This window comes from Schistocerca piceifrons, chromosome 4 (genome assembly GCF_021461385.2).
Source record: "Schistocerca piceifrons isolate TAMUIC-IGC-003096 chromosome 4, iqSchPice1.1, whole genome shotgun sequence".
Taxonomy (NCBI): domain Eukaryota; kingdom Metazoa; phylum Arthropoda; class Insecta; order Orthoptera; family Acrididae; genus Schistocerca; species Schistocerca piceifrons.
Genome location: NC_060141.1, coordinates 694220486 through 694235516, shown reverse-complemented (window position 1 = coordinate 694235516; position 15031 = coordinate 694220486). Strand labels below are relative to the sequence as shown.

At 37.5% G+C, this 15031-nt stretch overlaps 1 protein-coding gene across 1 annotated transcript in view; it reads left to right on the top strand.

Moving 5' to 3' along the window:
• Window positions 1–15031, top strand: part of LOC124796471 (PC-esterase domain-containing protein 1A-like) — a 173927-nt gene that overhangs the window by 44241 nt on the left and 114655 nt on the right. Inside the window, exon 3 of the mRNA XM_047260697.1 lies at window positions 7178–7264. Coding sequence (XP_047116653.1) covers window positions 7178–7264 — 87 coding nt within the window. The remainder of the gene's footprint in view (window positions 1–7177; window positions 7265–15031) is intronic.

Here is a 15031-nt window from a genome sequence, read left to right as displayed (position 1 = left end):
GTGGGCTTTTGTTGAAGTTTCGAGAACATACCTTCACTGAGGAGTCAAGCAGTATATTGCTCCCTCCTACGTATATCTCGCGAAGAGACCATGAGGATAAAATCAGAGAGATTGGAGCCCACACAGAGACATACCGACAATCCTTCTTTCCACGAACAATACGAGACTGGAATAGAAGGGAGACCCGATAGAGGTACTCAAGGTACCCTCCGCCACACACTGGCGGGTGGCTTGCGGAGTATGGATGTAGATGTAGAAGTACATAGTTTTCAGAATGAGATTTTCACTCTGCAGCGGAGTGTGCTCTGATATGAAACTTCCTGGCAGATTAAAACTGTGTGCCCGTACATTGTTTTGTTTAATTTTTAAATCTTTATTGAAATGACTTTGATCATTGTTTTGTTTGGTATACTCGCGATTTCTTTTATTTATATTCCTTTGTCAAATCATTTTAATCAATGTTTTAACTTCTTCAGTTTCTCTTATTCTTTGTTCCTGTCATTCTTTGTCCACTTCGAATCTTTTTGAATATGAATTTAATTATTTTTATGTATCTATCATAATGCTTAAACAGTTTTCATTACAAGAAATTCATCTTTTTGTGTGACAGTCATTATAAAACATTTAAAACATATATTTGTATTGCACTATGGATGATTGATGATGATGATGATTTAAATGAAAACAAGGATTATAAGTGAAACAAAATTCAAACAAAGTGAGAAATAGAAATAATGAATGCAGTAACATAGACTAAAATATCATATGACAAAATGGAAGCAATTAAATTGAAGTTAATGCATAACAGTAATCAAAATCACATGAACAATGGTTCCGAGTAGAAAAAAAAATGAGAGCAAATGATGTTTTTCATATGATGACTACTGTGGCATGACAAGTGAATGGAAAACATTACATTTAAACCAATTAACTGAATAAAAATAATGGTCAAAGTCATTTCAATAAAGGTTTAAAAATGAAAATAAAAAATTTGATCTACTGGTAAGATTTGAATCAACAACCTTCTGGATATGAGATTAGTATCTTAACTATTACACTATACAACCAGTACATAAACTGTTACTATTTTTAAAGCATTACACTATTTTTAAAGCATTACACAAAATTCTGTATTTTTTTTCTGTTGATAACTCGCAAATAAGGGCCCACTGGGGTGAATGGCTGCAGTGTGTGAATCCTTGGTCCTTAACCTACATCAGTGTATACACTGTTTCAAAAAGTTGATCCCTCAGCTAGGGACCTCCCCTTGTTAGATATAGTGAAGTCATTTCAATTTAGTCTTAACCCACTCCCTTTAACAGTAAACATTAATTTTATACCATTAAAACGCTATTGTTAATAAATTATGGTTTTTCCATCGCCTGTAACACATAAACTGTTAGTTCTAGAGAAAAAATAAGTAAGACAATTTTTGGAAGATATTTATTGTAGTTTAGTTTTGTAACTGGGAAACATTTTCGATAGAGGCCACAGTTTTCGAGTTACACACACACCATTGCTCACACCCTACAGGTGGGGATTTTCTTGTATGTTGTTCTTGTTCATGACACTCCCCTTACCACTGTACAAAAATGTGCAACTACGTGAATTCTTCCATATTCGCCCATTTTTGGTTGTTGTTGGCCAGGCTAACAACGTTGACTGCTTAACTGAGCACACCTGAGACTGAGAGTCTAAATTAGGTGGTATTCACATGAGCCAGGCTGGCTAGTGTTTTTCAAATGGCAGCAGTCCTAGACTCCAAACCGTAACTGGCTAGAGCTGCCAGGCTTCACCAAGACGAAGTATGACACAACAAAGTAAATAAAAACATACTGGAGCTCTCTCATAAGAGGTGCCCAGTAAATTTTCTATGGCATCTTATCAGATATTTGCAATTTCATTTACACAATGTGTAAATTTATTCACACCAAAAACATAACTGCTCATCACATGTATATGTGATGCTCTTTGCCAATAGAGCAAATCTGTTTGTTTCTCTTTGCAAACAATGTATTTTTCAACAGGATCCTATGTACACATTTGATCAAGCATTCTCAAATTAGTCTACTGATATGTCCTTTAACACTTGTATCAGTTAACATTTACTATCCACATCTTCCTTGCTAACTTACCACATCCTGTGAGTCACCCTGTGCTGGTGTCTGCCACTGACATGCAACAGCACTACTGTCACAGCTGAAGTTCTAGTTATTCTTCATGTTTTGTTTGTAATATTACCCACCCACACATCACTATTAAAATTCTCTGTCTCTGCACAAGTTTTGAAAGCTTCATGAGGTGTAAGATATACAAAAGAAAAACTTTTTACTTATCTTCATTTTCTCTTGTTGTTGGCTCCAGGTCTTGTGTGTAGGGGTACATTCTTGTGACTGAAATTTTGATTGAACATTGTGGCTTCCTTATGACTGATGAAGAACTGTCTGTTGCTATGATTTTCTTTTATTTTATCCCATTCTTCTATATCACACTAACTTCACAGTCTCCATTTTCATACAACCATCAATTACATTGTTGTAGACAAAATTAAAAATACATGTGTTTCCATCAGAGGCATGCTCACTACTCCTTACATTCTGCAGTACTAACTGTATTCCAAAAAGTTTACAAAACAAAGAGTTTATGTACTTCCTTGACAAAAGCAGAATCATCACCAACAAATAACATTATTTTATAAATGAATCCATAAATAAATTTAATAATTAGTGCTAGATTGTGCAATTAATAATATGAATTTTAAGTATACCAGATATTTTGTAATTTCAAATATTTCTAAAAGAAGAGTAATTTTAACTGGGTGTACAGAGAACTAACAGATTAATTTCTTTTTATACATCTTAGCCTGAAATATAATACATCGTATACAAAATCATATGAAACTCATTTAGTTAAACAGTTATACAGCTATACAAGAATAGATAGTATACATGGTATTGGTTATTTCTATAAAAAAAAGGTAATGTTAGAGGAGGGTGTCCTATTGCAATATTCCCCTCACAGAATTTGGAAACATGGTGTTAACAATATTTTATGACAGACTACAAGGTTTGCCAAACGGTGTACAAATTGATACCTAGGATAGCAGATAGATGTATTGAAGTACCTGATACATAACATATTACAGAAAACCTAAGAAAAATATCTACTATACAAGTCAGGATATACTATATCAGGATATGATATTTAGATTTTCAGATCTATGGAACATACTGTCACAAGACGAATAATACAAGGTCAAAACTACAACATTACACCAGTAAACTGTAGAAATAAGTACAGAGACAATGTAAATTACTAGTATTACAATTTGTAAGTTAACATCTGTAAAATCACTCATTCAAAATCTTCAAACGAGAAGAGAAAAATTTCAGAGTCTAAGCTTATGACAAGTAAGCCGACTCGAAAAACTCATGACGGATACAGACCAGAAGAATATACTTAATCATGAGTAAGAATATAGTACAGAATCAATCAGCCACATAAACCAGAGTATTTAAGGATATATTGACTTATGAAAGAACAAAATAATGGAAAAATATTAGGGCCTGAGTTGACGATGTGGCGATCGACCCAAGAATCCAAACCACACCAGGTACAAACCAGCAAAAAATGTTTTGATACAACAAAATGAATAAAGTTCATAATCAAATCGGTCAGTTCAATTATATGCAGTGAGTAACTGTAAGAAGCATCTAGCCTCAATCAGTAGTTGCACACTCTCCATGAGTACACATACTCAGTCACAATGACCAGGGGTACCCAAAACAGAGTTAAGCATGAGTCTGCCCACAACTCAAGTTCCATTCAGATACAGGATTGCAATACTCAGGATAAATTCAGGTTAATGTAGTCGTAAATAGCTTAGAATGATGACACAATCCAGTAGCTTGAGGACTAAAATATTATATTGCCTACACTAGTAAATGTCTTCCACACTATTTGATAATTGTCCATACAACTAACCTACATACGTAAAGACCTAGAAGATTCATTTACAAATGATTAAAAAAATACATACTAATTTAAATTTACATAATGTATTGGAAAGTCAATCACCCTACTTGAAAAAAAAATGCATTTATGCTGAATAACACTGTCTTAACAGTCTTGGCTAACAATTCACAAATATCTGTCACAACACAGATGCAGTTGACAGATGCTTGAGTGTGTTATCCAGCACCCACAATCTCTTGCAAGTTGACTGGCCCAGCATGGTACAGCCATACAGCAGTGTGGGGAGTGGATCTGCCAACATCTTTCAGCTTCCTCCCTAGTGTTCTCATCACGTGCTCCAACAGATAGGTAACTTCCTGTCTAGCAATCACATCAAATCCTGAAACATTGTTTTTTGTACTAAATATGCTGTTCAGTACCTTCTTCACATCACACAAGATATACTCTCCTTAGTCATTTTTCAAAGTCAGTTATATGGGACTTATGTCAGGTGCACATATGAAACATTAATAAAAAGAGCTAAATGCAGTTTTAAAAATGGACTATTAAAGCATTACACCCAGGTATGATCAGATACTATTCCTCATTTTCAAAGTACAAATTATGACTATTGTTCCATTTCAGAACCGTAAAATGATCTACTCATCTAGTCTTATGGTATATACGTATCAAATTCTAAAGCACAAATATGTTACAGAACACAACTATACAGTGTATCATAGATTTTTAACTCAGTCAACAACTTTAAAAATCACATCATCTTACATACTACATTAATGTCAAACAAAACAGAATTATACTGTCTTATGAATGTACAGGTAAATTTAAACTCAGCCAATGGATATGATAGAACTCTAGAAACTACAGGGTCTTACATACTACATTCATGGCAAGCAAAACACAATTACATGGTCGTATAAATCTACAAACATAGTGAATATTTTCTTCTAGACTAAAGATCATTATGCATCTGTGTTCATAGATGTTGTCCTCTATACTAAATGTTAACCATACTTGGCATTTTACATACTTGCTTTGCTTACCAGTAGCTCCTCTTATCTTTATAAGTGCAATGGACATCTCCACAAAATTCTTACTATGCTGGATTTTGTCTCTGAATTGTTCAGATGTGTCACAAATTGGACTATGTGTAACAATGAAAAAGTTCCCTTCCCTCTGATCAATCTTAATCTCAATCTGAATCATCATCTCTGTTCTTAGACACTTCATGTAAAAGATCACTTTAAATTTCATCAAATGCTGCAACTACGCTGTTATTGCAGGGTTTTATCAACTTCACTGGTTTCTCAGCTTTACTTTGGTTACACATGTTGTCAGGTAAAGATTGAACACACTATATGGGTTCCATAGCACATTACAGAAGGAACACAAAATATTTTACTGTCAGAATTACATTTCCTACTTAGATCTTCTTTCAGTTCACTCTACCAGTTTGAATACAAATTTTGACTAGCCACATCTAACTTATTCCAGAATGCACATTTATCTTTGTTATCATCAATCTGGCCCCAAACAAATTTCAAAAAGTTTTCATCTTTATTCTCTAGGCTTACAGATAACTCACCTTTACTGTTTGGATCATTAATCTGCATGACATTAATGAAAAACTGCTTTGACTGGACTGTGGTATTCCATGACAGTCACATACAGCGCTTACCTTACCTGTATTCACAAACACCTCTAAAACTTTATTATTCTTAAACTCCACAAACACATGATACTCCTCCTCCTCCTCCTCCTCATCATCATCATCATCATCATCATCATCATCATATTCTTCCAAAATTACTTCATTAACAACACAAGTCTCATCTACATCAAAGTCACACACCTCACCTACATTCATTTGCAATAAACTACGAGTCCCAGACTTACCAACCTCGGTCATTTCACAGTTCTCATTCACATCTACATCAAAAGTATCACCTAATTCAGATCCGATACAGTCGTCACCTGTTTTATATACATCAATAACATTGTTTTCTAACCTAGAGAAGAAACCATTAGTACACACTACATCAAAATTCTCATTACTCTCAAATTATGGTTTGTGATTAGTACCTACATCATCATAATTAAACATAGTATTCCAAAACTTTTGATAAGAACGTAAATGAGAAATGTGATGTTCCTTCTGTTGAACTTCAGATATCTGTGGCACATTATTAATACTGTTATTATTGTCTAATTGTAAGTGTAACTTGGGGGTACTGTACTTGTTATGTTTACTCACTCCAAAATTGTGGACCTTCATTGAGGCATACCGCTGTTTCCCGAATAGTTATCGCTATGACTGTTTTTCCTATTAATTGCCCATGGTTATCACTATTATTCCTATTCCGCTGATGTTCAAAATTTCTGTCTCTATTACCATTTTGACCCTGATAGAAATTACAATTATCTCTGTTTCTGTAATTATTACTATTGTGATCTCTATCATTTCGATTGTTAGGTACATGCTTCTTTCTACTGCCGTATCCAGCCTGTCAAAATATCATACAAATTGTTCAAGGCATGTCCACATTTCGAAAGCCTGTAACATCTTATTGTTTTTCCTTCTGATGGGTGAAGTTCTCTCTGGAATATCTTACTACTCAGTGCCAAAACACTTCATCAAGCTTTTCCTTACTCTCATTTCTCCTAAAGAATGCTGATTCCTTCATTGCTATTCACAATTTGTTACGTGCACTGTGCCTCCAATTCCTTTCTGTTTTACTTCCTAGGTACTTAAATCTTGCATATATTCAGATTTACTTCCATTTATCATTGTTTTACATTCAGTAATCTTTTCCAGTGGTTTAGATCTCGTTTACCATATTTCCATGCAGCCCTTTTGCAATCCAGACTGGAAGAATCATATCATTTGCTAACATCCAACATTAAATTCTTCGTATGTAACAATAGTAAACTATTTATACAGTATCTGATAACTGCTTCACTTTGTTAATATAATATCTTGACTCATTTGACATACTTGAAGGTTCTCTTTAATGAGTGATTTATGGAGCATAATGAATCAGTGAACAATCTTGTTTAAAACACCATTCTTCCATCAGTGCTAATAACACTTACTACATCTATAAAGCAGATGGAAAAATGAGTATTATGGCAATTGGTATGAAGTTTAACTAGTAAATAAATTAGTGAATTCATGTCCATTTTAATTGAATTGAATTTTCAGATGGAAAAAAGCTTTCTTGGTGACAAACGGACAGCTGGTGATAAGTTACATAAAGCAAGAAATTTCACAGAAACAAGAGTGTATGAGGCAAGTATGAGAGTAAGTGATTCTTGTGTCATATAGTTTTAATGTATGAAATGTAAATTGTTTCCATTTAACTAAAAGAAAAAGCTTGTTGCAAAAATAATCCTAAATATTTTCTGCCAAGACATCTCATCTCCCTACTATCCTCATTCTTGATTTGTAAAAAATTTGTTCATCATCATCATCAGCTATTTGAAGTCCATTGTGGTGTAAAGAGTTCCTTCATACTTCAGCTATTCATTTTGCTCCTGCTGGTTTCTAATGTCATGTAACAATATTTCACTATGAAGTACTCAGTCTTTTCGTATCACTTTGGAACCAGTAAAGAACTTCTTGATCTGTATATCATCCATTCACTTAGCTATGAGTACAACCCAACTCCACTTTATTTTCATTACATTCATAGTTACATATTTCATTCCAAGTTTCACTGATCTATTTGTTGATTCTCCGGTCTCTCGTCGTTATTCCCAACATGCATCTCTCCATTTGCTGATGAGTAGCCCTCAGTTTTTTAATGGTTTTCACATTAAAAATCCATGTAATTTTCTGGGAAATGGAAGGGGTCAGTCACATAAGGGCAAGGTGGAGGTAGCATGAGGTTCATTACAAAATTTTCACTTGAGGAGGGGGTAAAAAGGTTACGTGGAGTGCAGTGAAGGATAACAGGAGAGGAGATGTGAGGATAAAGGTATTGGTATGGGACACTGACTAATAAAGGTTTAGGCTAGAGGGTTGCAATAATGAAAGATATGCTGAAGGGACCATTCCCATCTACATACAGGGTGGACAAAATAAAACTGGCCCAGAGAATATTTGCAATAAGACTGATAAGGGACTAACCCTCGTTCAGCACATAAGAGTTGTGAACTCACAGGATATCATTATTTATCAGAAAATCCCATGAGAACTTTGTAGACCCAGTGTGTAATTTTACGAAACTGTTCACTTGCAGATCTCTGGCTCCTGATAAAACATAAAACAAGATATTTGACAAGTTATTCTAACGAAGGGCAAGATAAAATACACACATCAAAAAAAGTTTTGCATCACCTCAGTTCCGAGAGTTGTGGAACCTGTACAGAAAATTGGAATAGAGATCAACATAAATATCATTTCCGCCCTTTTTATTGCTCATCAAAACCACACATTGCATGTTGTACCACCATACAGTGAGACCTTCAGAGATGGTGGTCCAGATTGCTGTACAGATCGGTACCTCTAATGTCCAGTAGCATGTCTTCTTACATTGATGCATGCCTGATTCGTCATGGCATACTATACACAAGTTCATCAAAGCACTGTTGGACCAGGTTGTCCCACTCCTCAACGGCAATCTGGTGTAGATCCCTCAGAGTGGTTGGTGGGTCACATCGTACATAAACAGCCCTTTTCAATCTATACCAGGCATGTTTGATAGGGTTCATGTCTGGAGAACATGCTGCCCACTCTATGGAAGTCATTCACAAGATGTGCACAATGGGGGCACGAATTGTCATTAATTGAAGATGAATGCCTCGCCAGTATGCTGCCGATATGGTTGCACTATCAGTCGGTGGATGGCATTCATGTATCGTACAGCCATTACGGCACCTTCCATGACCACGAGCGGCGTATGAAGGCCCCACATAATGGCACCCCAAAACGTCAGGGAACCTCCACCTTGCTGCAATTGCAGAACAGTGTGTCTAAGGCACTCAGCCTGATCGGGTTACCTCCAAACACATCTTTGACAATTGTCTGGTTGAAGGCATATGCGACACTCATCAGTGAAGAGAATGTGATGCCAATCCTGACGAATCCATTTGGCATGTTGTTGGGCCCATCTGTACCATGCTGCATGGTGCCATGGTTGCAAAGATGGACCTCACCATGGACGTCAGGAGAGAATTTGTGCATCATGCAGCCTATTGCACACAGTTTGAGTCATAACATGACGTCCTGTGGCTGCACACAAAGCATTATTCAACATGGTGGCGTTACTGTCAGGGTTCCTCCGTGCCATAATCCATTTGTAACAGTCATCCATTGCAGTAGTAGCCCTTGGGTGGCCTGAGCAAGGCATGTCATCAACAGTTCCTGTCTCTCTGTATCTCCTCCATGTCCGTACAACATCGCTTTGGTTTACTCCAAGACACCTGGACACTATCCGGGTTGAGAGCCCTTCCTGGCACAAAGTAACAAAGCATATGCGATTGAACCACGGTATTGACCATCTAGGCATGATTGAACTACAGAGAACACGAGCCGTGTACCTCCTTCCTGGTGGAATGACTGGAACTGATCAGCTGTAGGACCCCCTCTGTTTAATAGGCACTGCTCATGTGTGGTTGTTAACATCTTTGGGCGGGTTTAGTGGCATCTCTGAACAAAGGAACTGTGTCTGTGATAAAATATCCACAGTCAACATCTATCTTCAGGAGTTCTGGTAACAAGGGTGATCCAAAACTTTTTTTTGATCTGTGTACTTTCTGCTTACTGTGGCATTGTTTAACTGAGACATACGTCTACTCACTGTGATGTCTCAGCAACTACCTGTCTGCCCTGAACAAAGGGTCGGATGACACGTACACACAGAAGCAGTTAAAAAGCTCCCAACCAGGAGCAGGCTATAGTGCACATGTTGACCTGACCAGTTGCTGAAATGTAGCACTAGATGCCACTAGCAGTGCCAAAAGTGAGTGGCAGAACTCGATATTCTCCCACTCTGTAATAAGGCTTGTCATTTTACTAATTTATCATAAATTTAATGAAACAGCAAAAATGAGAATGTGAATACCAAATCATGGAAAAAATAAAGATAAATATTATTACACTATACCGAGGTATATGAAATGAAAGTATTTGACATACAAACTAATTAAGAAATGCATACTGACAGTAGACTGCAGCAGCCTTTTCAGTAATTGCAGTGGCAACAGTCTGGATGATTGACTGATCTGGCCTTGTAACACTAACCAAAACGGCCTTGCTGTGCTGGTACTGCGAATGGCTGAAAGCAAGGGGAAACTACAGCCGTAATTTTTCCCGAGGGCATGCAGCTTTACTGTATGGTTAAATGATGATGGCGTCCTCTTGGGTAAAATATTCCAGAGGTAAAATAGTCCCCCATTCGGATCTCCGGGCGGGGACAACTCAGGAGCACATCGTTATCAGGAGAAAGAAAACTGGCGTTCTACAGATTGGAGCGTGGAATGTCAGATCCCTTAATCGGGCAGATAGGTTAGAAAATTTAAAAAGGGAAATGGATAGGTTAAAGTTAGATATAGTGGGAATTAGTGAAGTTCGGTGGCAGGAGGAACAAGACTTTTGGTCAGGCGAATACAGGGTTATAAATACAAAATCAAAACGGGGGAATGAAGGAGTAGGTTTAATAATGAATAAAAAAATAGGAGTGCGGGTAAGCTACTACAAACAGCATAGTGAACGCATTATTGTGGCCAAGATAGACACGAAGCCCACGCCTACCACAGTAGTACAAGTTTATATGCCAACTAGCTCTGCAGATGACGAAGAAATTGAAGAAATGTATGATGAAATAAAAGAAATTATTCAGATAGTGGAGGGAGACGAAAATTTAATAGTCATGGGTCACTGGAATTTGGTCGTAGGAAAAGGAAGAGAAGGAAATGTAGTAGGTGAATATGGATTGGGGGGAAGAAATGAAAGAGGAAGCTGTCTGGTAGAATTTTGCACAGAGCACAACTTAATGATAGCTAACACTTGGTTCAAGAATCATAAAAGAAGGTTGTATACATGGAAGAACCCTGGAGATACTGACAGGTTTCAGATAGATTATATAATGGTAAGACAAAGATTTAGGAACCAGGTTTCAAATTGTAAGACGTTTCCAGGGGCAGATGTGGACTCTGACCACAATCTATTGGTTATGAACTGTAGATTAAAACTGAAGAAACTGCAAATAGGTGGGAATTTAAGGAGATGGGACCTGGATAAACTGAAAGAACCAGAGGTTGTACAGAGTTTCAAGGAGAGCATAAGGGAACAATTGACAGGAATGGGGGAAAGAAATACAGTAGAAGAAGAATGGGTAGCTTTGAGGGATGAAGTAGTGAAGGCAGCAGAGGATAAAGTAGGTAAAAAGTTGAGGGCTAGTAGAAATCCTTGCGTAACAGAAGAAATATTGAATTTAATTGATGAAAGGAGAAAATATAAAAATGCAGTAAATGAAGCAGGCAACAAGGTATACAAACGTCTCAAAAATGAGATCGACAGGAAGAGCAAAATGGCTAAGCAGGGATGGCTAGAGGACAAATGTAAGGATGTAGAGGCTTGTCTCACCAGGTGTAAGATAGACACTGCCTACAGGAAAATTAAAGAGAACTTTGGAGAAAAGAGAATCACTTGTATGAATATCAAGGGCTCAGATGGAAACCCAGTTCTAAGCAAAGAAGGGAAAGCAGAAAGGTGGAAGGAGTATATAGAGGCTCTATACAAGGGCGATGTACTTGAGGACAATATTATGGAAATGGAAGAGGATGTAGATGAAGATGAAATGGGAGATATGTTACTGCGTGAAGAGTTTGACAGAGCACTGAGAGAGCTGAGTCGAAACAAGGTCCCGGGAGTAGACAACATTCCATTAGAACTACTGACGGTCTTGGGAGAGCCAGTCCTGACAAAACTTTACCATCTGGTGAGCAAGATATATGAGACAGGCGAAATACCCTCAGACTTCAAGAAGAATATAATGATTCCAATCCCAAAGAAAGCAGGTGTTGACAGATGTGAAAATTACCGAACTATCAGTTTAATAAGTCACAGCTGCAAAGTACTAACACGAATTCTTTACAGACGAATGGAAAAACTAGTAGAAGCCGACCTCGGGGAAGATAAGTTTGGATTCCGTAGAAATATAGGAACACTTGAGGCAATATTGCCCCTACGACTTATTTTAGAAGCTAGATTAAGGAAAGGCAAACCTACGTTTCTAGCATTTGTAGACTTAGAGAAAGCTTTTGACAATGTTGACTGGAATACTCTCTTTCAAATTCTGAAGGTGGCAGGGGTAAAATACAGGGAGCGAAAGGCTATTTACAACTTGTACAGAAACCAGATGGCAGTTATAAGAGTCGAGGGACATGAAAGGGAAGCAGTGATTGGGAAGGGAGTGAGACAGGGTTGTAGCCTCTCCCCGATGTTATTCAATCTGTATATTGAGCAAGCAGTGAAGGAAACAAAAGAAAAATTCGGAGTAGGTATTAAAATCCATGGAGAAGAAATAAAAACTTTGAGGTTTGCCGATGACATTGTAATTCTGTCAGAGACAGCTAGGATCTTGGAAGAGCAGTTGAATGGAATGGACAGTGTCTTGAAAGGAGGATATAAGATGAACATCAACAAAAGTAAAACGAGGATAATGGAATGTAGTCTAATTAAGTCGTGTGATGCTGAGGGAATTAGATTAGGAAATGAGACACTTAAAGTAGTAAAGGAGTTTTGCTATTTGGGGAGCAAAATAACTGATGATGGTCGAAGTAGAGAGGATATAAGATGTAGACTGACAATGGGAAGGAAAGCGTTTCTGAAGAGGAGAAATTTGTTAACATCGAGTATAGATTTAAATGTCAGGAAGTCGTTTCTGAAAGTATTTGTATGGAGTGTAGCCATCTATGGAAGTGAAACATGGATGATAAATAGTTTGGACAAGAAGAGAATAGAGGCTTTTGAAATGTGGTGCTACAGAAGAATGCTGAAGATTAGATGGGTAGATCACATAACTAATGAGGAGGTATTGAATAGGATTGGGGAGAAGAGAAATTTGTGGCACAACTTGACTAGAAGAAGGGATCGGTTGGTAGGACATGTTCTGAGGCATCAAGGGATCACCAATTTAGTATTGGAGGGCAGCGTGGAGGGTAAAAATCGTAGAGGGAGACCAAGAGATGAATACACAAAGCAGATTCAGAAGGATTTAGGTTGAAGTTGTTACTGGGAGATGAAGCAGCTTGCACAGGATAGAATAGCATGGAGAGCTGCATCAAACCAGTCTCAGGACTGAAGACCACAACAACAACAACTGACGGTAATCAGTATACAAGAAAATATGTACAGATTCTTCAGCTAAAATCAGGACATGGAATTGTTTTCCTGTAAATGATAATTTTGGCTGTGGCTTTCGTCGAGAACCAACACAAAAAATGGGAAGGAACATACCATTGCTTCACTGCTTAGGGAGAGCATGCGGCTTCACTGTAGGCCTCTTAACCTGATCATTGGCAGCTTGCACCATCACTACATGAACTTTATCATCACGCCCAGGCTGTTCGATGACACCCAGCCTCCACACCAAGGGAATAAAGGTATCCTCCTTGACCAGCACATCATCCGTGACCTGGGACAGTCGATGTCCATTTACTACGTTGCTGCAGCTGACACTGGTACTCAGTGAGACCAAGGACTGATTCAGCTATTGTAGAAGTTGCCACCTGTGTATGCAACCTGTTAGTGGGAATCTCAAGTTTGAAAGATTTAGGATAGGCGTAAAGAGGGTTCCCCATTAAGTCTCCAATGTCCTAGTCGCCGAGAGTCTTGTATTTCACCAAACCGGCCAACAAATCTCCAATTTCTATTATAAGCTCTGTGTTGCTGAAGGTGTGCCTCACATGATTTAGCTTGCTTGCATGTAGTCTTAGATGAAGTTGGAGAAATTCTACCCAACAAACTTCCAAACAAATTTTGTGTCAGTCATTGTGGGTTGAATGGACAGTGTCTTGAAAGGAGGATATAAGATGAACATCAACAAAAGTAAAACGAGGATAATGGTTTCTCCAGTATTTACTTGCCTAAGATATCAAAGAAAACATCCAACCCAGAACCATATCTATTCTGGTAGGCTTATGAAAGTCAGGATCAGCAAATGTCTAACCAAACATTATGTTCCAATCTCATACATCAGTAAACATACAAGGTAGCTCATTAATCAGAATATCCACCATAGCACAAGTGGTCTTAATGTGAGGATCTTCAAACCTGGAGACACATCAATGTTACAAATGTCTGATACAGAAATAGCAAAGCTTTTGTTTATGCTGTTCACTGGAAATGAATGTTTGCTGGGCTTCAGTTTCTTTACCATGACATTAGTTATAAAAGGTAGTTGCTTGCACTGTCTAGTAATACTCTACAAGATCTGCCTTTGCTGTCTTTAATGTTGACAACAGCTGTTGCAGATAAATGTAATTATCATCCAACCTCCCTACAGCAGTTTGATGGGGCAAGGAGCAGCTTCTAGAGTCATCAGTCTGATTAGACCTTGTGTCACCTGATTTGCGGAGCAAAGTAGTATGCATTGCATTGAATGTCTTGCACGTAGGAGCCTTGCACTTGCTAGTAAAATGACAGGAGCACTTGCACAAAGACACAGATTATTTATTGTAACAAATGCCCATTGATTGTCAACAGCTAGTGCTTGAAACTTCTTGCATGTAGTAGTAGCATGAGATTCATTACAAAATTTTTAGTTTCCTTTTCGATCAGCATATTCTATATGAACACTCTTCATATTCCCTGTTTGATTTAAGTTACTGGAATTTATTTGTGGATTTTTAGGTTCTGTTCCTGAATCTGATCTACTCAAGGTCTGGATATTTTGTCTCCAAAATATCTGTCTGTTGATCTAATGTAGTGACTGTAGACTCAATCACTTTTATCTCCCACTCATGATGACCCGTGGGTTACAAAATAGCCAGAATTGCTTCCAAAAGAGCCACTTCTTGAAGTTTGATGTCAGGTTTAAGAGCTGCTAAG